The sequence below is a fragment of the Manis pentadactyla genome, chromosome 6, assembly GCF_030020395.1.
Source record: "Manis pentadactyla isolate mManPen7 chromosome 6, mManPen7.hap1, whole genome shotgun sequence".
In the NCBI taxonomy this organism is placed as follows: domain Eukaryota; kingdom Metazoa; phylum Chordata; class Mammalia; order Pholidota; family Manidae; genus Manis; species Manis pentadactyla.
This window is the reverse complement of record NC_080024.1, coordinates 1,962,478-1,988,224: the sequence shown is the minus strand read 5'-3', so window position 1 is coordinate 1,988,224 and position 25,747 is coordinate 1,962,478. Positions and strand designations below refer to the sequence as shown.

The 25,747-nt window shown below is 59.1% G+C and overlaps 1 protein-coding gene across 16 annotated transcripts in view; it reads right to left on the bottom strand.

The window, feature by feature from the left end:
- Positions 1-25,747, bottom strand: part of HDAC4 (histone deacetylase 4) — a 286,681-nt gene that overhangs the window by 19,039 nt on the left and 241,895 nt on the right. For 15 of the 16 annotated variants that reach the window (XM_057503363.1, XM_057503365.1, XM_036901195.2 and 12 more), the window contains 8 exons: positions 24,198-24,331; positions 22,176-22,296; positions 15,037-15,083; positions 11,267-11,374; positions 9,271-9,326; positions 7,400-7,487; positions 5,420-5,539; positions 4,525-4,622 (listed from right to left, as the gene is read on the bottom strand). In XM_057503363.1, the coding sequence (XP_057359346.1) occupies positions 4,525-4,622; positions 5,420-5,539; positions 7,400-7,487; positions 9,271-9,326; positions 11,267-11,374; positions 15,037-15,083; positions 22,176-22,296; positions 24,198-24,331 (772 nt within the window). The remainder of the gene's footprint in view (positions 1-4,524; positions 4,623-5,419; positions 5,540-7,399; positions 7,488-9,270; positions 9,327-11,266; positions 11,375-15,036; positions 15,084-22,175; positions 22,297-24,197; positions 24,332-25,747) is intronic. The other variant, XM_036901191.2, reaches the window with a different exon arrangement.

Sequence of the window (25,747 nt, the reverse complement as noted above, 5' to 3'; positions counted from 1 at the left end):
TGGCTCTGCATGGGGTTCAGACGGGACTGTCGAGCCCGGGAGCAGGCCCCACTTCAGGGCAGCTGGGTGGAGCCCTCAGTGCCGCCATGCCTCCCCACGCCCCACTGGGGCTGGCTCCTGGCACGTCCTCACCGGCACAGTGCTGCGCCCTCCCACGGGCAGACCTGGTTTCTTATGAGTAGCCACCTGACGTCAGATCACAGGGGGTCAAATGTCATGTCCAGAAGCCACGATGGGGTCCAAATGCAGTAACTGATTCAACAGCTGGGTCCAACTTTCAGAAAGAAATGATCTTTTGGTTTGTCCCGCCACGCACACCCGGCAAACTCATGGCCACCACCACCCTCGGGGCTCTCGGCCGTGTGCTCCCGCCTGTGTGCTCCCACCCGCGCTCCATCCCCGCGCGCCTGGCTGTGTCCCATCGCCGTCCCCGGCCTGCACACACGTTGCTGACAGAGGCTCTTGGACCATGTGGGCGGTCCAGGCCCGGGTGCTCCTGGCTGCCAGCACCCACGCCATGCTATGCTGCCCTCCCATCCTCCATTTAGCATCCCCTTCCCTTTGCTCCCCCTGGGAACAGATGCCAGAGACAGCCTGCCCGTGGGGGACACCCTTTACCCCACAGCCTCCTGAGGGGTGAGTCCCCACGGGGCTGGGCATGAGGTCGGCCTCGTCCTGGGGGGCTGGCCCAGCAGGCCCCGTGCTCGGCCCCGGGCCTTGCCCACCACTCCCTTCCTCTTGCTGTGTCTCTAGCCTCGCCTCTGCCTCAGTTTCCCCAGTCCTTTCCCGGTGCCTGCCTTGCTTTCTCCACTGGGCACCCACGTCTGGGCCCACGCCTCCTGCCAGCTCCTGTCCCTCCCCTGCTTTTCGCATCACGGTCCGCCGGGCACACATGCTGTCCTTGTTCTCACACCCGGTTTCCTCCTGAGCCCAGGACGTTCGGCCCCCACCTCTACACACTCCTTCCTGGGTGCCAGTGGCCCCCCAACCACCAGGTCAGAGGGAGGCTTTCTAGCCCTTCCCTGGAGATCTGCTGAACCATGAGTGGCCACAGCCAAACGGTTCCCTCCACGTTCTTCACCTGGAACCCCCCACCTCACTGGATTCCCCTCCGACCCTTAATCCTCTCTCACTCATAAATACTTCCTATTTCCTGAGATGGCCGCTCCCCAGTTCCCCCAGCAGACTTGCCTGGGCTTGTCCACTGGACCCAGCCAGAGTGGTATACCCTGTCCCAAGTCTGTCACCAAGCTGCCACCAGAAAGCCACTGAACTGACAGCCCAGCCGCTTCGCTAACCTGGTAGGAGCCCCGGGGCACACACCCCAGTGACAGGATCACAGTCAGGCTCCCTGGGCGGGCCCCACACAGGCGGGTCTGCAGCCGCTCCCGCGGGAATGTCCTCCTGCCTGACGCTGTCCCGGCTCATTCCTCCAGGACTCAGGAAGCTTTCTCCCCAGCAGGGCCAGGTGCCCGAGCACGTGCCATCACCATCCCGTGTCAGGGCACTTACCGCCTGCCCGGGGCCCTGCCGCCCCAGTTCTCTCCCACCTCACGGGCAGGCACCACGCGCCCACCTCTCCTGTCCCCAAGCGCGCGTCTCAGGCAGGGATAATGAAGGTCGGCTACGTGTGAGATGGCTACACTCTGAGCTTCTGGCTTATAATTTTGCTTCTAATATCATTGTACAATATCCTCAGATAAAACTTCTATATGGAAAAAGATGTGGATGCCCTTATGTGTGCTGCCGTTAGTGAACAAGGCCTCACGGCTTGGATCAAGTATCTGTGAGGTGACGAGTGCCGGTCCTTATGCACAGGACAGGCTCTGTGCATGTGGCCATGCCACCTCGCTAGACACTCGCACTCGGTTAAAACAGAAAGTATTCTGCATATTTTGCTGTAAGAATGAAAAATAAAAATGTTAAAACACCTTTTTTTTTTGAAGTGACAGACGTTACAGAGCCACGCTCGGAAGGGTGGGAGATGCACAGAATCTCCCAGGTGCTCGATCGAAAGGCACGTCTCTGTTCACTAAGAGATTACAGTTCCCCAAAGAACGCTCAGTTTCCCTGGCACCTGATAAACTGTGGCATCCTTCAGTCGAGTCAGGATGTAAAAGCCCAGTCCCACGTCCTCGCTGGGGTGGGGATGTGCTCGGTCGCCAGCTGGCAGCTAAGTGAGGGGTCAGGACCAGAGCGTCACTGTCTGCCCCGCCAGAGCCCTCGGCCTCTGCTCAGCCAGCTTCAAAGCGTCTCCGGATTAAGGCTCCCTCCTCCCCTGCAGGTCTCCCAGCTCAGGGAGAAAGTGCGGTCACTGCTGGATTTCATTAGGGGCAATTTTCTTATCTCTTCTTCATCTTGGGCTTGATCTCCTGAAATGCAACCTGGCAGGTAACGGTCTGAGTGACAAGGTGCTGGCTTCAAGGCATGCTTGTCCCATGGGCCCCCAAAGGGGGAGCAGCACAGAAGAAAGGGGGAGACGGCTCCTGGCCCTTCCTCTCCACCAGATCGATGCCCAGGGAACCATAAATTATAAACTTCAAAGTGCTATTTAACATTCAAATCAATAAAAAAAAAATCCCTGAAACAATTTTCTGTCTTAAAGAAGCTATTTAAGCTTTAAAAAGTTCATTTGATAAGGTATCATCATGTGCACACTTGGCAGAAGATTAAAACAGAATGTCGACAACACCCCAGAGTGAAGGGTTCATCTTGAGGCTGGCTGGGGTGGGGGCCACGTAGGACAGCCCAGGCCCACCCTGCCCCGGGGCCCTCGGGCAGGCTGGGGCAGCCAGCGGGGCCTCCAGGCAGGACCTGGCGGGAAGCTAAGCAGTGGCGTGGAGGCAGACATCGCTGCATGGCTGCCACCCCAGACCCGCGTTGGGTGAGTTCTGCCGCCTCCACCTGCACCAGAGCTCGGCCCCCAGTGTACATGGGGGCAGTATTTTCACCTCTCGAGGCCAGCCTCTGGACACTGCCATTTCCCAAGAAGCCCCTTGTGAGGGAGGTTCTCAGGTGGCAGATGATGGAGGGGTAGCTGGTGTGCCCCCCGGATGGGCAGGGGCAGCCCCTGGAGGGCTGTGCTGCGCAGGCTCGGCTTCCACAGAGTTTAGCTGCAGACGTTAGCAAATTCCCCGATGTTGTATCTGTCTGGGGGAGTCCTCCCTTAAATTAGGCAGGGCAATTATCAAAATTACATTACATTTGACCAACAGTAAGGAGAAACACAGGAATTAAACTAACAAGATGGGCAAAAGAAGTGATTCTGGTGAAATTCAGGGCAGGCCTTCTGGACGGGGACTGACCCCACCTGCACTGTCTTGCCTCCTGCCTGGACTGAGTCAACTCCGAGCTGGTCATTTCTACGAACCACTGAGTGACTGGGGATGGGCTTACACCTTGGGGGCAGGTCTTCACCCGCCTGGGGCCTGGTATGGTTTCAAGAGGAGCCTGAAGATGCTGCAAGGGGCCCCACAGAGCAGGATGCAGAGTCTAGAGCAAACCTTTTACAGATATGTCCTTTAAGGGACTCTTACCCGCTAGAGCCACATGTGCACACACACGTTCAACAGAGGTGTCATGTATACATATGCCTGCACATATGTGCTCTGTATTTAGATGAAACGAGAATGAGAATGGAGTTAGGAAGAGGTAGGAAGAAAAAGTCACTGGTCACCTTATAGGCTCTGATTCCTAGTACAATTGATGGTGCCTTCTAGCAGGGACCGGAGGTGTGCCAGTCTTTACCCCCGAACAAAACTACTCAGAGACCCCAGAACTCACACCCGGCGGGGACACTGCCCCCGAGCCGCTCCTTCTTGGGCAGGAGGGAGCTGCTGGGTAGAGAGAGGATAAACCCGTGCGGCTGTGCATCCATTTCTGGTTGCAGGAATTCCTTTAGTCTGGCCCAGATCAAAGTAGAAATCGCCAGTTGATGACGCAGGCAGACCCTGGGTTTACCCCACAGCCACGTTCCAGTGACAAAGGGCTGCAAAGGCAGCAGGCGGCGGGGGCGCCTCCGGAGTGTCTGCATCAGTAGAGGAGGAACATTCGTTCCTGTTTTCCATCATCTCACAGAGGTTTGTCGGTAGAAAAATTAGGACATTGTGGAATCTTTTAGATTTGAGCATCCATGTTTCATTAACGAAACTTTTGATGCCTTGTGCTACCTCCTGGCCTCTGTCTCCATCACTTTCTTATAATCAAGACCCAGAATGGATTCCTGTCTTTGACTTAATGCAGAAGACAGGAACAGACCAGAGGTGAGAAGACAGAGCCCAAGATGCCACCTGCGGCTTGAACAAGCCCAGAGAGCCTGCAGCCCCACCTGCAGAACGCAGCTCAGAAAAGAGCATCTGGACGGAGCCCCGAAGGACACCGGAGGCCCTGGCCAGCTGAGCCGGTGTGTCCACAGGGTGATGAAGGTCGAAGAGACAGAGGAAACCCAACAGGAGCCAGGAGCTCTGGAGTGGGGGCCCCCGCTTTTGATACATGCCGTGCAGGACAGGAGGCTGCAGTACTCACCTGAAGGCTGCCAAGTACTCCACATCCCCCATGGGGGGATCCAGGCCACCGGTGAAAGCCACGTTCACGTTGAAGCCCACGCCGGGCCCCGTGCCCACCTGCGAGGAGGAAGTGCGTCATGGCCCTGGGCCGTACCTTCCCCACCAGACACTGGACTGGGGGCTTAGGGCCCGCGTGACGTGCTTCTCGGTATGGGTGAGCGGGCCTGTCACGAGAAGCAACAACCTGACGCACTGACCCCAGAACAGAGTGTTTCCATGGGATGCCGGCTCTCAGGGGCACCTGCACGTGGGGGGCTGCAGACAGCGGCCAGCAGCGTCTGAGGACCGCGGCTCTGCGCACACACGCCAACAGAGGGCGGCTGGACAGCGCAAGCGAGGCTGTCCTTGCCAACCCCTGCCAAGAAGACAGAACCAGAGGCCGCTGAGCCTTTTCCGCAGTGGGCTCCCCACTGTAGGGATTTATTCAGAGTGGTGGGGGCTCAGCTGGGGTCAGGGGTCATGAAGGCACCTCAGGGCCCGCTGCTCCTGGGGCCCCAGGGCACTCGGCAGGTGAGAGGAGGCACGAGTGCACTGCTGGAGGGACGGACAAGAGGGGCGGCCTGGAGCGCCCTTCACTGCACAGTGGCCTGTCCTGGAAGGGTGCCTATGCTGACAGCCATGAGTCCTCAGGCCACCTGTGTGACAGCCAGGTGACCCTGTCCTCTGCTGGTACTTCACACAAATGCAGGCCATGTGAGCACAGGCAATGGAACCAGCTGGCGTCCATCGGAAGCCACGGTCCAGGCGTGGAGGACATGAAGCCCTTGTGCCCATATGTCTGTCCTCTCACCTCTAGGGGTCCCTGCCTCGACCCCCCTCAGAGGACCTGCACCCTGACGGAGGCCCCTGCTTACCTCGTCTGGGGCCCCACTGCCTGGGAAGAAGTTCCCGTCATCGTAGCGGTGCAGGGAGATGTACAGCACACTCGGGTCACCATAGAACGCCTGCTGGGTCCCGTTCCCGTGGTGCACGTCCTGAGAGGGCGGGCAGAGCCACTCAGCGCCAAGGTGCCCGCCATGTGCAGGATGCACCGGCTCACTGCTAGCCAGGGTGGCTGACTGCAGGGAGTGCGCAGCCCTGAAGTGGGTGGTAAGCACCATGACCATGGTTTGGGGCCATGGGGGAGAAGGCAGAAGCCGAGGGGCCCTGTCTGGGCCTGATCACTGCCCTGGTACTCGGTGCCTCGGCACGTCACAAGGCCCAGCAAGAAGGAGGGGGCTGGCATTTCAGGCCAACCAAAAGACCGTGATTTCCCAAAGCCATCTGATCAACTCCTGGCTCTTGCTCTGTCTGTGAAAAGTGCACCATTTTCTCAGCCCCTGCTGAGAGGTTGCTGACCATGGCTATTCATTTTCAAGTGTGTGTGAGGTGCCATCTCTGTACTGGACATTCTGTGCCAGACATTGGGATCTGGCAGACCATCCCATGGGCCAGTGTGACAGGCCCACACCAGCATAGGGCTCCCAGGCGCCAAACTAAAATGCAAAATGCTTCCTCTAATTGCATGCTCACTTGTTAAAAGCACAAATGTGGGTGGTAGGGCTTCCACTAGGCCTGAGGCGATCGCCCCCAGGTCAGAGATGGAGAGGCCGCCAGGACAGGCAGGCGTGCTTCACACAGGGTGCATGGCGAGCTGCATGCATGGCAGAGAACTGCACGTAATATCTTTGTCTCATTTATAAAGGTTATTGGTGCCTGTTACAGAGAACATGGGAGGAGAGCTGTAAATAAGGGGTCGTAAGGAACAAGCACGAAAGGCTGGGCTGCTGTGAAGACACGCGGGGGCTTCCATGCCCTGAGCTTCCCTGTGGGCGGTGGCCCTGAGCAGGCAGCCTCCAGGGCACTCCTGCAGCCCACGGGCCTTCTCCAAGGATGCGGGGGACACCCAGGCGCTCTCCAGCTGTGGCTTTATGAGCCAGGTGTACCCACTGCACTGCTCACACCGCTTTGCCAGCATTTCCCACGGCCCCCGAGGACGGGCTGGAGGGTCTGCCCCCCGCCCCCCCGGCCACGGCACAGGCTGTGCTGAGGCACCCCGGCCTCCACTAGTCCTGGCCGCCTGCGGGCTTGCTGGGCATCCTCGGTTCTGTTTTGGTGTCTCTTTTCCCAAAGTGGGAAGGACTTTGCAGTACAAACGTAGAACCACCTCATATACCCAGCCTTTTTATTTTTCCTTACAAAATATGAAAGGAATCATAAATACCAAAGACAACATTCCCTCCCACTCTCTGTGTATATATGGCTTGAAAAGGATGATAAACGGACACCTTGAATCTCCACCCACAGTGTAAGGACCCACTTCCTATTGTTGACACAGAGCAGTTTACACCAGACTTTACCCTCTGGGGTGGTGGGAAGTGGCACCTCCCGGAGGAGCATGGGAAGGAGGTGGAGCCAGCATGCATGGGTCATCCATGTAGAAGGGCGCCTTCATGGGGAGTGACTGAGAGGCACAGGGTTCAGCTGGGGAGAGCAAGCACGGCCCGAGCCCCTGATCGGATGCTGGAGGCCAAGGTCAGCACATTCCCTGCCTCCCAAAAAAGTTTTGCCAAGGGTTCCGTTCGGCAGCCGCCTTCACCTATGGACCCATGTTCAGGCATCACAAGAAGCCGGTCACCGGCGGGACTGGCTGACTGCAGTATAAAGGAGACCTGTAACCGGCTTGGCTTTTATTTCGCATTGTGAGGTAGTGTCCAGGAAGTTAGGTCCCTAAATCCAAATGCCGCCGAAGGCAGAAATGCCCACCTCCTGTCTGTACACATGGGACCATCTGCCCGGGGAAGCGAAGTCGGACTTGCGGTCTCCCCGGCTCTCCCTGGGAGCAGCCTACTCACCCAGTCCACTATGAGGGTCTTGCTCACATTCAGCCTCTGCTGGAGAAGCCTGGCTGCGACGGCTATGGAATTGAAGTAGCAGAAACCCCTGCGGGTGAGAAACAGGAGAACTGGAGCAAAAACACAGGTTTGGATCAGTTTTCACACAGCTCACAGCAGAGCTGGCAGGAGCCCCACGAGGTCCTAAGGGGTCTGGTGAATGCACAGTTGCTGATCAAGCAGGCTGCACCCGACGGGCAGGCTGCCAGTGCCCCCACGTCAGGGTGCCGGCACTTTCTCTCGCTTCACACAACGCTCAGCGACCCCATCAGGAGACGCCTTGGTCCCGGAAGCCGGAGCTTACCCAGCTGTGCGCTGCTGCTCTTTCGGTTTCTAAGGCGTACAGCATGACACAAGCAGTCGCTCCGCACTTAGCTGATTCCTGAGAGGTTTGTTGAGACAAACCAAGCTAAGAAGGTGGTTCACGTACAAACAAGACCTAAACCTAGGCTTCCCTGTGCCTGAATCGCCACAAACACCGAGAACGTGCGTGGTTTGGTGTCTAGAACGCAGGCCAGCAGGCTGGAAGGCCTCCCACGCCACGCACTACTTCTCCGAGCCTGAGCCCCCGCCCCGCCCCGCCGGCCTCAGGACCGGACGGCTCCGTGCAGCGCAGCGCCAGGCCAGCTTCCACTGAGAACATTCTTTCATGCCGCAACGTGGTCTGTTTGGGTTTAGGATGCAGAACAGCCGATGACTTGGACTCAAACGAGAAAAGTACCTCCAGAGAAATGAAACACACACACTTTCTCCCAAGGAGCACGGCCGTTCTGGCCACAGGCCACCCAACGGTCCCTGAGGCAAGGCTGCGAAGACTAGCCTAGTCTGCTCTTGGCTGGTACCAAGCATCTTTTGCACCTAGATGGCTCCTTGCTGAAACACCCATCTGGTCCCCTGGCTTCCAGATTTGAGATGACGGCAGCTCCCGCGGGCCTACGAGCTGAAGCCAGGCCCCCGCAGGCGGCACGGGGCGGCCCGCAGCTCCAGCGGCTCCTGGTGGCCGCTCCTCCTCGCCACCCTGTGCTCTGGCTTCTCCCACAGGCACTGCCCCTGCTTCGCCGTCCAACAAAGTGCTGCGCATTGTCCAGGCACAGCCCAGGTGGCGCCTCCTCCCGCCCCCACTGCAACACCATGCGTCTCGTCTGCCACCTGTTCACTGGGTGGTGCCCGCGTCCCACGGGATGGCACGTCCGATTCACCTTCAGGCAGCCCAGGCACTCTGTGCACGACTGCTGAGGCCCTGAGGACAGTCCGTGTGCCCCTGCCCGCGTGGGCCCCTGCCTGCCGCTGTTCTCCACAAGCACGACGGATCCTGGCCAATCCGCTCAGATGCCTGCATAGTCAGGGGCATGCTGAGCCCAAAACAGAGTCCAGGCAGCTGGCCCGTGTGGCCACAACCGGGGGACCTCAGCCTCGTCAGCACCAAACCGCCCGCAGGCCGGCGGAGGCCATGCGAGGAAGCACCAGAGGGGCCTGGCTGTGGTGCTCAGACAACACGACGCCCCACGCAGTTTACACCTCCTCTCCTGGTGTCTTGCAATGACCTGGGCAGCCAGAGTGCCCTGGACTCGCTCTGGAGACCCCAGACCCCTTCTCCTCCCTCCACACCACTGGTCCAGGGCAGCTCTCCATCACGACCCCTCGGTGAGGCTGACCTGTGTGGCTCCCGAGGGCACGTCTAGGTACCTGGTGCCAGGCCGGGGACTGGGGCACCACAGACCCATGCACACTGCAGGGGCTGGTCACCAGCAAACCGAAGGGGCCCCTTGGACTCAGGGGGTGGGGAGCAGATCGCGCATGTCCCACCCACGCGGCGCGGCCTCTCTACTTACATGGGCGTGCTCTCCTCCGCGTGATGTCCGGGGGGGCGGACCACAGCAAAGCCGTTCTGCACAGGACACCAGACAGGTGGGGAGAGACAGGGACAAGAGGCGGGTTCCACATCAGTGAGGAGCCGACCACGGATTCAGGCCATGTGCAAGGACACCCCAGACAGGCGTGGGGTGAGGGGCTGGCTACAGGGTTTCAGACCCCGGGGTCCCTTCTTCCAGGGGGTCTACTGGGGGATCACAAGCTAACGGGAGGACTCATCACTGGCACTCATCTCCAGCGGCCTGTGGGGAGGCTCGCAGCTGCGTGGCTTGGGACTCTGGGTAGGAGTGGAAGGGGTGGCTTTGTTCTGTGATCGTGGCCAGTAGCCCAGGAAGCAACGGGAAGGGGATCCTAGTTGTGGATGAGCTGGGAGGGGCCTGGGCTGCTGGGCCCACGACTGGAGCCCTGGTTTGGCCTTAACACGCCTGTCTGTCCTTATTGCAATTCAGTTCCCAAGGGAGTGAGCAGCACAGAAGAAAATACCCATGAACAGAAGAAACAGCTCAGAGGCTGGGTTGCTGCACGCCCTTGCGTAGGACCTCTGAGTTGTTGCTATAAAGTACCGACTGCCAACTGTTCTACATATGCTGCAAAGAGAAGTGGGCAAAGGAGCATCCCTTGGTCGACAGCAACAGGAGGCTGTGTGCGGTCAGTGTCTGTCAGGCAGCCCGAGGGGGCTGATCACCAAGGACCGGGCAGTAGGAAGGGGTGCGCGGTCTGCCGCAGCGGCGGGCTCAGGGTGGGCCAGGGCGAGGGGCGCTCATGTGGGGCCCACCCGCAGCACACCCAGGACTGCAGCACCTGCTCCTGCCCATGAACGCCTGCGGACCTGGGCACCCTAGGCTCTTTCGGGGGCCTGTTTGCAACAGTAACTCGAGGACTTGAGGATCTGCCTCTCCCTCTGAGCGGGCACCTGCCCTGTGGTGAGCTGTGCCCTGCAGGAGCCACAGTGTGGTTTTCAGCCCAGGTGCACAGGGGTTGGCAGTTCCACTTAAGAATGTCCCTTATGAAGGGATAAAATTTACCAGATTAATCAATTCTCTACCCTTGAACACACACCGTAACATCCCATGTAAAGAAAAGGAAGGGCCAAGTAAATAACCAACCAAGCCTGTCACCTCAAGGAAGACATGGGACAGAATCGTCAACCACGGTCAGATGCCCTGATAAGACAGCTGGCGACACCAGTGGCTGCAAACATCAGTGATTCTGGGGACGTTGTATAATCAAATGCGTCAAGATTTGAAAGAGCTACATAATCCAATCAGCCTATCTCCCAATGTCCAGTGGGCTATGTTCCCAAAAAGGTCCACTGAACCTGCAAGAAGGCCGGTGGATTTTAAGGGGTAGCTCACAGGTGGATTCACTTTCCCCTGCAGCTGATCTTCCAGGAACCATCACCTGTTGAACTCTGGTATGGCGCACAAGAACATTACGAGAGCCCCTCAAATCCCCCCCTCCCCACCCTCTGCCTGCGCAAGGCCAGATTTTTTTCATGTCCTCCAGCCACAACATGGCATCTCCACAGGCGGATGCAGAAGCAGGTATGGGAAATCCAGCCGATCTACTGAGCCAGACGTCACTGCTCTTTTCAAGTTAATGAAGGTCTTGAAAATTTATGTTTTAATCTCTACTATGGTCAATGCCAATGACATAACTCACGCAACAAAAGCTGTCTGGGCCCTTCACCAATTTATGAGTGTTAAGTGTTTCCAAGACAAAGACGTGAACTGCTGCAGCATCGTGGACATAGCGAAAAATGTGGAGGATGCTCCCTGGGCTGCGCGGTGGCTGACAGATCTAACGGCCCACCCTTCCCTGGGTGCAGCCATCCTCCCCGTCACAGCCACCTTGTCCAGAGGGTGAATCGTGGTGGGCCGTCCCCCCCTCCTCCTGGCTGGACCTCTCCAGGCAGGTCTCCTTCCAGGAGCCCACTGCCGCCAGCTCCTCACTGACCTTCAGCTCCCCCGTGGCCACCTTGAAGACCAGCTCCACCACACAGCCCACGGCCAGGCGGGCCGCCCCTGACGAGTGCACTTCGTTCCAAATGGTGTCACTGTCCACCTGCGGAAACACCACTCCCTGGGTGAGGCCACGCCCTCAGGCAGTCACCCCCACCCCCAGCACATAGGCCGGCAGCCCCTGGGGCCAGAGCCTGGCGAGCTCTAGAGCATGCCCAGCTCAGTTGGCCGTTCTTGAAGCCATGCCAAAAAATACTAAACAGACAAATCATACATGTGTTTTTACCCTTTTCTGAGGCGCCCTTTCCTTCCTCGGTTTCCCCAATATACCTGAATGTTGAGGTTACCTAGTCTTCTTTGTTTTTTTGACAACTGCAGCTATAACACCAGTGAGTGAAATGGAAGAAGTGGCATCAGAGGTCTCTTCAAATTATGACTGTATCTTGTGCTGAATTAAATTAGAAGTGCCTGATGTTTGACAGGAGGAGCTACACAGGAATGGAACACGAGGCGGGGAGGGAGGAGATGGGGATATGTCGGAAGCATCCTGGTGGGGCCGTGCACCCCGCTCTGCCTGGTGACAGCGAACAGGAAAATGGGTGCAGCATAAACAAATAGGCACATTAGATTGCTTTTTTTTAAAGCTCTGGCTAACTTAAGTGAGAAAGAAGACAGAGACTTCATAGCCAGCTCTGCAGAAAACATCCCCATGTGGGAAGCTGGGGGACTGGGGAGCAGCAGCCGGCGCTGGGCCCCCAGGGTCCAGATCACGGTCGGGCCCCGATCTGCAGGCGTGGGGCAGCCGGAGCCTTGGCTGCACACGGGGCCACGGCTGCCCTTCCTGGGGATGGCCCGGCCGGCCCAGTGAGGGTTCTGAGATGCTGCATGGTGCCAGGCTGCTTCCCTGTGACAGCGTCTGCCAAGCCCATCTGAGAACCGCCGTCTCACTTCCCCAAATCCACCTCCTCCGAGCACCACACTGTGCTTTGGGCCCTCGGAGACGGGAGGCCTGGGTATGTGCAGGTGCACACGGCCAGGATCGCCATGTGGGGAGGGTGGATTTCTTTCAATGAAGTGAAGCTTCTTTTTCAAAGCAAGGTGACTCAGAGTCCACTTCTGAGGGGTTCAGGCTGTTTCCTGAGGAGTGTCACTCCGTGCGGGCTCTGCTTTGCAAGGGCCAGGCCTGTGTCCTCTAGATAGCTTCCGAATGTCGGAAGGACACTGCACATTTGCTGACTCTCCAGTGTTGATGTTCAACTTCGAAGGACTGGCTTCTGCTCTAAATAACACTGTACTGTTCACTGAAATAGCCACTCAAATAGAACGACTCTGGACCGGTATTGCAGCCAGAGCAATGACTCATTAAAATCGAAGGTGACCAGCCAGCTGGGGGATCTCTGTGCCCTTGATGCACGAGCCTCTGTGCCTTTGGAGAGGACGGCGGTGCCTGCGGCAGGCCAGCCCAGGGGCTGCCCTCCTGGGGACTGGAGGCAGTGTGGGCGACATACTCAGATGACTTGTCCTCAAATTACAATGATTTGGGTTATAGGCCTGAGTGACCAGAACCAGAGGGAGAATGGACGGCCCTTCCATGCACTTTGGGCCATGCCCTGCTCCTGAATGACCCTGGGACAAGAGGTCCTGTGACCTCTCGCCCAGAGCAAGGGACAGACCCAGGCTGCCTGTCCCCAGGGGACCCAACAAGTCTTCATACCGCTTCAGGGCCTATGTCCTCCTCCAGCTGCTGGCCAGCAGCTCCCCACGTGACCATCCTGGATGTCAGGTTAGAGCCCCGAGTTTTACAAGCACGAGGCTCCAGTGAGGGAGGGTGGCTGGGGCACACTGCCCAGGACGCCTGCTGGGGGCCAGGTGGTATTCAGCTGCTGGGGCGGGAGTAGGTGTCAAAGGGAAGAGCAGACAGCCCCCTCCACGCCTGTCCAGTGGGGACAGAAAAGGGCAGGGGAGGACGGGAGAAGACTGCTCGTGGAGATTAGTGGGTACCCTGGGCGGCAGCTCCCAGGCTGTGAGGGAAATCTGCCCCCAAGTCTTCACTGCAGGGGATAATCAGGAGATGAGCAAAGCCCAGGTTTCTCATTTTTGGTTTCAAAAAAGGTAAGACAGTTTAAAACCTCTATTTAACATAGTTAAGGAAGAATGGTTTGAAACTTAAAAAGCACCATTAAACAACCTGAATGTTTATTCCAAGTAACTTTCTGGAAAACCAGAGCGGCCTCTCCTTACCTGCCCAACATTCCCTCCTGCACCCCAGCTCTGAGGGTCCTACTCTGCTTTCCCGACACCCCAGGGCAGCACCTGGTTCTGCAAGGAGCTGCTGAGGCCCAGCGGGGCTGCGGCTGCACCAGCAAGTCCATACGAGCTGGGCTGTGGGCCACACACCGTGGCTGACTCTCTGCCCACTTTTCTAGCGGTAACTGGGGAACAGTAGAAAGGGAACAATCCCTACAGATATCCCATGGTTCACACTTTCCAAAAATAATCCAGACCTCTCTGCCTACTTCGACTTGGTGAGATTTTCCTTGGTTTCTGGAGTTTTGTGCACGATGCAAAGGTGAATGCTCGTCTGACTGCTGGTGCTTGGACCCGGGCTTCGCACTGGGGAGGGCCACCTGGCTGAAGGCCCCAGGCCCAGTGCCCAGTTAGCTTTCATTTGCAAATTGTAAGTCTTGCCTTGCACAGAGCACTGGCTGCAGGGCAGTGCAAATCCAAAGCTTTTCAAGTCTGGCCAAAAATTTGCCCTGAATTACGAGATTGCAGCCTATTTACAATACAAAATAAAATAACTCTAGGAGGGCTTGGTGGCGGTATGAATAAACGCCGTTTATTCTCCTTCTGACGGGATAATTTTCAAAGCTGCGATTTTTGTAAAGACTCAGGAAGAAAACAATTTTGTTTCATTTCCCTAACAGAATCCAGACCCCAAGCTTCACCCTGAGACCTGTCATTGTGGGCACAACGAGCCGTGCAGTGAGGCCTGGACGGCCATGAGGTCCACTAGTCCGGCTGGCGGCCTGGGCCTCTCCTCTGGGGAATGGAGGCAATGTTTGCTGGGCTGCAGAGCCTCAGTGGCCGGCATACAGGCCGGAGGAGGCTGTGTCTTGCCCTCCAATCAACCCCAGTTCTGTGTTCTCACCCCTTTCCCCTCATCTAAGAGGAAGGGATCAGGGGGCTGGGGGAGCCCCTTCTTGGTTACGTGTGCTGAGGGAGCAGCGGGCGCCTGGACTGCACAGTCCTTCATGGTTTGGGTCCACTTCAGGGTCAGGGAGAGCCCGCCTTCTCCTAGGGTGTCCCTGCCTAGGTCTGTGTAAGAGCACATGGCTCACGGGGAAGATGCAAACAGCCCAGCGAGCAGCCCTGCAAGCTTCTAAACTCAGAGCCCCGCCTGGGCTTTGGGCTGGATGCCGGATACAGCATCAATACACACCTGCTAAGCAATGGATTCAGGACAGGGGCCCCCCAGGTAGCAGAGAGCAGCCTGCAACCCACACCCCATTTCCTAAAGAGAGCCATGGGTGCCAGACGGCCTTCCCAGGAGGAAGGTGCCCGAGTCCAGCCAACAATTCGCTTACAGGCTCACAGAGCCTTTGAAGCCACACGTGTGAGCAGTGGGCCAGCTCGCCTGCCAGAACATTTGTGGAAAACACCTGGCAGTGATTATCCACTTTAGAAAGTAAGGCAGTGATTTCTGTGGCCACAGGGACCCCAAGAACACACAGGACATTATTTACACATTAAAGAAATACTTACCCCTACACCACCACAGGGCAGCCTGACAAACACCGAGGTGAGAGAGCCTGTGGGGAGAAGGAGCGCCGAGGTCAGGGGTGTAAGCTCGCGGTGCGCCCTGGCCTGCACAGGAGTGGAGGCGCCGAAAGGTGCTGGTACCCAATTGCCGAGGGACAACTGATTCACCCACGTGGCCTGCTGCCCCCACAGGCACCTCGCGTGCTCCATGGTGACCGCACACTCCTTGTGGGCAGGAGAGACACCCACGGGTGGGCCTCTGCTTCCAGCCTGAGCTCATGTGCTGTGTGTAGAACAACACGGGAGGCTGTGTCCAGAGCAAACCTTGGGTCCCCAGACTGGACCTGGCCCCTGGGTGGGCTTCTCCGCCACCATGCCTCTACATTCTGAGGCTCTAGCAGCCCCCCTGAGCTAGAAACGAGAGGTGGCCCAGATCACACATGTAGTGAGCCCTTCAGAGGTGGGGAGATGGTGTGGGAATGTTAATAAGGACAGCCTCTCCCCTTTACAAGCTACTGTGGATGTGGCACAGCTGAGAAACCACGACGCATTGATGCTGGCCACCTGGAAGGCTCACCCGTGCCCAGGGCACAGAAGCAACCCCCCACCCCCGCACCCCTGCCCAGGGCCCAGGTCTGGACCCTGAGACAAGGACCGGACTGTCTCTTCCGCGGTGAGACCCAGTGCTGGTTGACTAGCGGCCTGAACCTGCCTGTCAGGAAGGACCAGAGCCCCACCCCACCCCACCGCCAAGTGTGAAACCCCGGCCGGCTCTAGCGTGGATGCCTGTGCTCAGGGCCAGCGAGAATCTCTGTGCTGCCTGGATGGGCTGGGGCCCTGGCCGCTCCCCTGATGCCCTGCCCTAGCCTCCAGGCCTTCCTGGCAGGTTCCTTGGCCCAGCTTGGGACCTGCTTTCTGGACTTGGCTGGGCTGTGCCCACTGTGGGGGCAGGGGCACTGCCACCACCATCCTCAGCCCGATCCAGGTCCCGGCTCCCACTGTGTGCTTCCACGATCACGCTACTGGGACCACAGGAAGAAAACAGGCCTTGGTCACAGGGACTGCTCTGACTCTTGCCAGGACGGCTACCTGCAGAGGGGCTTTGATGAGGTCTGGGCTCCAGCTCAGGCTGGCTCCTGGCTTGGACCATGCCAGGCACTGAGCCGCCAGGGACCACACAGGGGACCAGGCCCCAGGTGCACCCTCCTTGGCCAGTCAGCTTTGCTGCCCACAGACACTCTCATGTGATGTTCGGCTCACCTGGGGCAGCAGCGAACATCACACTACCCCTCTGCTGCCCCCTCTAAAGCACACACTCCGGGTCCTGCCCTGGGTCTGCGTCTTCCAGAAGCCTGCCCGTTCTCCTCCAAGCACGTCTCGCAGACGGTTTGCTGCTGGGATCCGCAGCTCTGCTACATGTAGGTAACATCAGTTACACCGCTCCTCAGCAGAGTGAGGGGCCTCCGGCCTGACCGAGGGCCTGGGGCATGTCTGCTGGGCTCTTTTGTGCATCGACCGCTGCCCCACAGCTGTAGCAGTAAGTGGGTCTGTGAGTAGGTGGATGGGGCCAGCCAGGCCAGGAGGGGACTGCCATCAAGCATGGCTCCTGACTGGGGAGGCTCAGCCTGCACTGTGATCCTGGGGCTGTTGCAGGGAGGGGATGGGCTGGTAGAGTGGGATGGGAGCAGGAAGACAGGCTGCAGGCACCTCGCTGTCCTGTGGCAGAGTCACCGCATGGCCTGTTTCATCCACCGAACCACGGCCAGTGGCACATGCCACTCCCTCTAGGCCCCGTCTCAGAAACGTGACCACCAGGGCTCGGGGTGGCCTCCTGATGGGTGTTCCTCCCACCACAGACTATTCCCACACGCGGGAACATGCTGCGAGGGACCGGAAGAGCTTTCTCCCAATTCCAGGGTTCGAAGGTATGAGCTCGTGCACATCTGCGTATGTGTTTGTATACATGCGAGCGAACGAGATCTGGGCTAAGACGCTGGATTTCTGTTTCTGAAATTGGAGCCAGTAATGTCTACACTGAAGTCACAGATCTTCTGAATATTTGGGTTTTGCTCATCATCCAGCAAACAAAGACCAAAATAGTAAGAAAAGGCGGTATGAGCACACCAGTGCACACCCCTGTGTGAGTGGGCGGCGGGACGCGAGGTCGGGAGGTGAGGTCGGGGCAGGGAGGCTGCTCTGGTGACAGGGCTCCCGGTGCAGAAGGCCTCTGCCCCCGCCCCTGGGGACTGCTCCACGTGTCCTCCGCTGGCCTCTGGTGGCCTGGGGCCACCATCTTCTACCAGGCCACTGAACATTCAGGCCAAGGCACGGGGGACGATGCATTCGAGGCCACTCTTGCTTTTCCAGTCATGGAGGGCGGCTGACAGGCAGGCTGGGGCGCCGCGGGCGTCAGGGGGAAGCTGCTTTTCCTCTGTGCGCTGAGCAGGGGGGCCTTCTTGTGACCTCTCACCTGAGAGCTGCCAGGCAAAAACTCAGCTACCAGACCAGGCTGCCTTCCCGGGTTCCTGCCACCGTAGGGTGAGCCCTGACTTCCAGGAACGTCTGCAGCAGTGCCCAGTCAGCCCCCTCCAGCCTCCGCGGTCCAACTCGCCCACCCGAGCTGTGCCATCGCACCACATTAACCACATGGCTTTTTCTGCACAGCTTAGAGATTTGTGGATTCAATTAAAGGAGGAAGGGAAGTCACACAGAAGTGTTTAAACACCTAATTAGGGTTATGTTAACAACATCTGAGATAATCACCCTGCTACCATGTCTGGTATACTTAAGACTGATGGTAGTGAAGTTTGTTGGTTAGGACAATCATCAGAAATTCAAAAATAAGTCTCAAGGAGCGGATGGTAACCCATCAGGAATCCTCCTAACAATGTGAAAAGATCTTGAAACTCAGAGTTTAGCAAAAAAGAAAAGGAAAGCCAATGATTATAATATCACTAATGGAAATTAAACACACACATACTTGCAATATATACTTTGCAACATACTGGGCCACAAAATAAACACTAAACACTCAGATGGCTGTGTGGGGGGTGGGAGGATGACAGGAAACATTCAACAGGAAACCACAGCAGGAGCAGGGCTTCCAGGGACCCCAGACATTGGCCTGAACCCAAGGGGACACACCTTCCAGCCACACGGGCCCCGGCAGGCCGTGACGACAGGTCCGCAGGGGAGGGCCAGGCCCTCCCAGGACACTCCTGTACTGCCTCCTGAGGACCCCACACATCCCATGCCTCTCCTTTCTTTCTGGTCACCTCTATCAAATGCAGTTTGAAACTAGCTTAAAAATAGGTCCATTCTCCTGCGGTGAACTCAGCCCACCCCCACCTTCCACACGGGAAATTCTCCCAGCTGCCTGCTGACCTTCACAAGTTTGAAGACCGATGCTCGGCAGGGGTGAGACCGACACCCGGCCCTTTGAGAAGCAGGGTGCACTTGGCCCTTTAGGAAGGAGGGTGGGCAGGGACACGCAGTGTTTGGGGGAGAGCTGCGTCCGATGCCGCTCTGACTGCAGGACATCTTGAGGCCACCCTGAGAATTCCCAGCCATGGGTGACGTTGGGGGTGGCACTGGTGTCAACAGAGAGGAGTGCTGGACAGAGGAGAGCACCCAGCTGCATGGCCCCATGTGGAAGCACGCGTCCTGGGCTGGCTGCGCTCCTCTGCACCCGCCTCCCGCCGGAGGCCCTCGCCCTCTCCACTGTCTTGGTCCTCAAAGGCTCCTTTCCAATGCACGTGGCCTGGTCACAGGCTGGAGGCCCGCTCTTCCTGCCCAGCTGGTGCCCTGGCTCCTGTGCTGCCTGGGCCCCAGCCCTCTGCCAGCCGCCTTGTCCTCCCTGCCCTCTGCCTGGGTCCTGCCACATGGCCACGGGGCTGAGACCTGGGCACCTGCATGCCCCTCAGAGTTGGGGGGCCATGGCAGCCTGCTGGGGGCTGCATGGATGGCACAGCCCTGCAGACTGTGTGGTGCACGTCCACAGCCTGCGTCACCAACACCAGGCACAGCCGCCCACGGGACTGGGAGCCTCTCCCGCTTCTGGCTGATTGTCCCCACCTCGCCTCACAGTTTTGCCTCCAACTGTGCATCCAGAACTGCAATGGCTGAGCTTTGAAAAGATGAGTTGAGCAGCAAAAACAAACCTCGCCTTGTAAGCAGGACACGAGGGCCTCTGTGAAATGACGCCTCCCAGGACGAGGCGGGTCTGTGGCCTCTGGGTCACATTCTGGCACCAGCCTGTCTGGTGTTCTCAACGAGCCTTAGAGAACAAGCTCATGGCAGCAGGAGCACCTGGCAGGGCTGAGGACCAGGCCTGCCATGTGGCTGGGAGGGGACATGGTGCCAGATGTCCTTCTAAGCCCACTAAGAAGCCCTGGCCAACCTGGGCAGCAGGGCCTGGAGAGAGGAACGGGCTGCCTGGCCAAGACAGGAGAAGCCAGGGAGGACCTGGGACAGGTCAGCAGCATCAGTGATCGAGGGAGACGGCCCGACAGGTGGGCTCTCAGCCACGTTGTCCGGGCTGTTTGGGATGCTTCTACGTGGGGTACATGGCCGCCTCCTGGCCCTGCCTTTGCCATCCTATTGGACTGGCCTCCATGACTACTGTGGCGTGAATGCTGGCGTCCCCGCAAAGCCCACACATTGGAATCCTTCCGCCAACATGATGGCGCTGGGCAGTGGGGCCTGTGGGAGGCAGTCAGGTCATCGGGGGGGCTCACGAGGCGACTAGTGCCCAAGGACAAGGCCTGGAGAGCTCCCTTCCCGCCTCCAGCAGGGAGTACCTGGAAGAGGCCCTCACTGACCAGGCGCCACCCTGATCCAGGCCTTCCAGCTTCTGGAACTGTGAGCAGCCAATTCCTGCTGCGGACGAGCCCCATCCGTGGCATCAGGTCACGGCAGCTGGAACGCCCAGCACAGGGGTGGGCCCCCTGCCCGCGTCCCTGGCGCCTCTCCAGGCCTCCTTTCGCTTTGGTGCAACTTGTCCTCCAGCAGCCTTGAGACAGGCTGTGCAGAAGGTGTTCCCAGGACCTCAGTGCCCGCAGAGGCCTGTTTCACGCTCGTCCTTGGCCTGCAGTCTGGGGACCTCAGGCTGGTGGGACTCCTCTGCAGGGCCGGGTTCTGCCTGCCGCTAAGGAGCGCTGCGCCCTGGCTCCGCAGCCTGGCTCCCTGGAATCTCACGCCATCTTGTCTTGTCCCAGCAGCTCTGAGGTCTCCCAGCGGTGCTAGGCAGTGGGTCCTCCCAGCTGAGATTTGTCCCCCCGCCTGAGGGCTGGCTTGCGGTCACTTCTCCAGAGGCCCTGCTCCGCAGCCCCACGCCAGGAACACCCCCTTGACTTCTTACTCCTCTTCTCCTTCCTCCAGCTCCTCACTTTCCTGCCTGCTTCCTGGGGGGCTGACTCAGTGCACCCTCGACAAGGACTCGGGACCCGCGCACTCACGTCACCTCCCCTGAATGCTCTGAGCCTCCTTTTCTACTGCACACATCCACGTCATGCAGGTGTGACATTCTCCATCTTTAAAGATACTAGTGAGCTTTCTCTAGTCCCCTACGGGAGTCCGTCTGCCACGCTGCTTTGCACTCAGCTCTTCTCCCTGCTAAGTACTTCCTCAGGTGCAGCTGAGCTTTAGCCACCCACGTGTGACCAAGAGTCAGGACCCACAGCCAGCTGGAAGCCCGGGGCCCAGGGTGGGCTTACGAACTGTTAGCTCCACCAGGGAAATCTCGGGGGGCTATTTGTTGGGGTGCCCCTGATGTGTCTTTTGAGCTGGTCATTCCCCAAAGAGGGGTCTGCTACCTCTGCCAGAGGGTGAAGGTCGGTCAGCACGTGGGGAGCACAGCAGGGCAGCAGGCAGGGTGGTGGCACCTGCCCCAGCCTGGCGACCCTGTGCTGTCTGTCCAGGGCCATGGAGTCAGACGGGTGTTGAGATCCCTTTGGCCCACTCTTGTCTGAGCCCCTCCCTGCCCCCACCCCAGGTCCAGAGTCTCTGTAGTCGCTGCCCCTGGTCACCCAACTTTAGGGGCTGAGTTGGGTGATTTCTGTCCCGGCGCTGGCTCAGGAACGCGCTTCCTGGCACCTGCCGTCCGGCTCTGAGGTCCACCTGCTCGTCAGCTGCCAGGCTCTCCCGCGGCTGGCTCCCAGCAAGTGCTCACATCTTTTAAAAGTCCTGTTCCCACAGGGAAAGGGTCTCAGAAGCAACATGACAGGCCACCCTAGGCCAGAGCCCACGTTTCCTCATGGCCTCCGGATCCCTGCTGTCCAAGGGCAAGGGCCACTCTCGCCCTGTCGGGTGGCTCAGGGCCCATGGAGTGCCCAGCACAGATGATGCGCTCCATGAGCAAGGGAGCGGATGAATGAAGCCACATGGCAGCCGGATCCTGTGAGGTCCCAGGGTGCCCAGCACGGGGCCCGGTGCAGAGGGGGCTTTCCTCACTGAGAGGGCGCAGCTCAGGGCCCACCGGCTTCCCCTTGCCCGGTGTGACCCCAGGGCGTGTGACTCCCAAACCCTGACCCCTTTCCATGCTCTGGCTCACGCCCAGGGAGCCTGGGGTGAGTGCGGAGGGAGAAGAAGCCCGTGGACGGCGACGATCCAGTTCGAGGCTGGGAGGCTGGGGCAGAAATCACCCAGGAGGGTGCTGACTCAGGCGGGCCCTGGAGCCTGAGAGGCACCACCTCCTCTCCCGTGGCAGGAGACACCTGCCACCTGGGTCTGTCCACCAGGCCGCCGTCCCCGACAGGAGCACCCCCCGGCCGCCCCTCACCCTGCTCCCACGAGCCGGAAGCTGGGCTCAAACCCGCTCCAGGCTCACCACACAGGAACACGAGCATCCCTGTCAGCCTCCAGCACCCAAGCTCTGCTACTTAAGATTCTGCAAAGCCAGTGGTTCTGGGTCTACCTTGCATCCAACACACGTGACACAAGGTGAGAAGCCTTCATGAATGCTGAGAGTGAGAACTTCTCCAGCCCCTCAGCTCGGGACCTGGCAGGCAGCACGGAGAAGGCCGTCCTTGGGGGATACCCGCCGGCACAGCCACTGAGGCTGAGGGAGGACGGCAGGGCTTCCAGCCAACGCAGGGTTGGAAACACGACCTCAGGCGGTAAAGGTAAAGAAGGCCTTGAAATACCTAGAAGTTTCTTACTGTCCAGTTTCTGCCTGTTGAGGGGGTTTGTGCCGTAGAGCAGGGTGTGGGCCTCTGAATGCACTGTCTGCAGCTCCTCCAGGGTGGCCTTCCGTCCGCGGATGCACTGTAGGGACACGAAGCAAGAGGTGCTCACGTCTCTCACCGGCCCTCAGGGCTCAGCCTCCACAGACAACCATTCACACGAAAACCGTCACCCAAAATTAAACTGAATTTCATATGTGGAACACAAAGGTATTTGATGATTGCAAGGTAGGACGCAAACATCTCAACGCGATTAATATTTTAGAATGTTCACACTTCAACTGTAACTTTGGAAAACGTTTAGAAAGATGATTCCAGCCTCCAATCCTTCACCTTTACTGTCACACAAGCGATTGGGCCGCAGTTCCTCTGCTTGCCAGCCCCTCCCCCTGGCTCTGGTCTCAAAACAGAGAAGAGGGCCAGAGGCCGTGGCGCCGCCCGCCGGTTCTCCGACCCGACCGAGAAGGGGGAGATGTGAGCCTGCCTGCGGGGCCTCAGATCGCCCGCCCAGGCCGTCCGCTCTTTTCTTTGATTTGGAAATTCCTCAAATCATCACCCCTAGGCTACTGCCCTCTTATTGCAGGAAATTAACATACAAAGCACTCTTCTTTAGTTGAGCTGCATTTATTTAACCTTTTAAAAGGAAGGTGGCTTCGGAAGTGAGATTAAAGTGTCTCGCAATAGGCGGCCTTCTAGGGAAGAGGACACCCCTCCTGAGGCCTCGGTGGGGCCCACCCGGGGTCGGGAGGGGCTCGCCGGGTCTCCGGAGGCCCACGCGGTGCTCCGAGGCCAAGGGCGGGCGGGGGCTGTTCTCGCCAGAGACCGGGGACCGGCTACCGCTCCTGACGGGCTGCGGGCCTCCCAAGGGCCGTACACTGGGGGTGCCACGGCACCCCTCTGCTGCCCCGCCCAGAAGGGGGAGGCTCCAGCTCCGGCAGAGCCCCGCCCCCTCCACATCCCGCCCAGGTGGCCCAGCGGAGCAAGGGGGCTCGGCCGGGAAGCCGGGGCTCTGGGCTTGCACTGCCCGCCGGTCCCCCAGCGTCTCTACTGTCAGAGGCCGACTCCCGCCAGCCTGGCCCTGGGCCCTGCCTCCTCAGAAGGCCCGCGCTGGGAGTGGGCAGGTGAGGCCGGTGGTGGCGGGGACCCCGCAGTCCCTTGGGCTGAGTGGACACGTGTCACCCTCTGAACGAGGAGGTACGTGCCAGGCGGAGCCTCTCCACATGCATCGAGGGTGCCTGGCTCTGCGTCTCTGGTTGCGTGCTGCATGGAAGGCCACGTTAGACCCAGGCCTCCTCCTGACCACCCTACCACTCGGTCACCAGAGCCCCAAGAGCCCTCTCCTCCACCCACCCACCCCCAGGTCTCCACTGGTGACGAGGTCAGCCCCTCCCCCACGGTGCCCAGTGGAGGCGGAGAGGATCCAGGGTCCCATCCCCGGTCTCTCCCGTCTCACTCCTAGTGCTTAAGTTCCCCCTCTGGCTGAGAAGCCGCCTCAGCGGTCCCCGGGCCTGAGTGGCCCTGGGAGGGTCCCAGGACTTCAATACCTGGAGCAGGCCTTTGGAGGAGGGGGAACAGAAAACTGCCGGTTTCCTCCCAGCCAGTCCACTGGGGCGATGCTGCCTCCCAGGGTGCAGCCTCCTCTCCTGACCTGCCTCCTCCCAGAGGCACTCAGGCAGGGCTGTGGACGCACCTGTGTGAACGTCCCCCCAGGAGTCCCAGATCGCCATGGAGCTGCTAACGGTGGGCCCCTGGAGGACATGACTGGGACCTTACGTACTCTACACGGTCCAGCTTCTGAAGGGCAGGACAGGGGCGTGGGCAGAGGCAGCCTCCCTGAAGGCAGCCATGGGCAGTAGGAAGGCGTTGTGGCTTCTCTAGAAGGCAGCCTGTACCCACAGGTGCCCAGCACATTCTGGAAACGCTCGCAGGCTCTGCCCAGGCGGTCACACCTGCCTGATTCCCAATGGCCACCAGCAGCCTTACCTCGCACTTGCCCCGAAGGCCGGTCTCCTGCAGCCGGGACCAGATGCTCTGGATCCTGCCGGCGTGCTCCGGGTGGCTGTTGGTGTTCCCGCAGGTGCACTGGTGCTTCAGCATCAGCGTGTCATACACGAGGCCTGAGCAAGGCAGGGCTGCTGTCAGGGCCGTCGACAGCAGGCCCACCCCGGGAAACGGGGACCCCCCACTGGCCCAGAAAGCTGCCCGAGTCTGCAGCGTACCCTGCTTCCTAGGAGTGGATGGAGGCCAGCACGGCAGTCCATCCTGAGGGACGATTTGCCAGGGAACACAAGTTCGCTAGAAACCAAGTGGAGTTCAGCAAAATGAAGGCAGAGGCGGGGCTGGGTGCCCCTGCTCACAGCACCCACCCAGGTATGAGCTGCCACCACCCTGGGGCCCGTGCGCAGCTGGCTATGCCGACACAGGCCACCCCAAGGGCTCAGGGCTCTCAGGGTACGAGCTGTGAGGTGCTCGTGCTGCAGAGGACCATGCTGACTTCCAGAAACAGGAGATTTTGGTCCAAAATCCAGAGTCTATCTGTCAGGGACCAATCTCTCCAGAAAGTGGTTCTGGTGGACTGAGAACTATCTGAGGTTCCCGGGGTTCAGAAGGAAGACCAGACTTGGCTCCTGCCCTTACAGGCTTTGAGAAGTCTGGGATACTAACATGGAAGCAGTGCATTTGAAACCAGCCTGGAATAGGAATAACTAGAGACTGGAAATTTGCACTGACCCCCGAGGCCATGGGCCTGTTCAGGATGCAGCTGACAGCTGATTCCTGTGGGCACCCAGCACAGAGCCAGCCTCGGGACCTGCAATGATGAGGTCGCCCCTAGGGAGACACCCAGGTCACCGCCAGCCAGCCTGGCCTCTGCTGCATAGGGGCAGTGACAGTCCCAGAGGTCTTGGTGAGGACGATGCTGTGAAGGTGGAGATGAGGTGGGAAGGCGGGTGCTGGGTACCCCACACAGCTCCCTCCAGGGCGCACTGCTGTTTTTCATGCCTCACCTGCAGGGGGTGAGGGGGAAGGGGATTCCCCAGGGTGCCAAGTGTGGGGGTACCCTGCCGCAGCACTGTCTATAGTCACCTTCCACTCCTGGCCTCCCAGGGTTGTGCAATAGGAAGGCCAGGCTGGGTGAACAGGTGCCCTCAGCAGGCAGCTCTCTGAGAAGGGGTTATCTGCCACCAATACCTGCTCGTTCTGGCAGAGAAAGCTGGGGACCCCTGTGCAAAGTAAAGTACATGGGCTAGGGATGCAGCCCCATGGCTGCTGCTCCCGCATCTGATGCTGGAAGGTGAGGCAGCATCACCCACATGGGCAACGAGCTTCAGGGGGCTGCCTGTTTCTACAGGGCCCAGTTGGACACTGGCCTCAGGGTGTATTAGTCCCAGCACCTCTCTGCTCAGTCTCTTGTGAGTCAGGCTCACAGGAGTCAGTTCCCCTGTACTGGAGGAATCCTGGGTAAAAAATAGTGCTGGGGTCAGGGTGGGGCTTCCGGCAAAAAAGCAGGTCAGGAGCAGGCTTACAGGACCCAA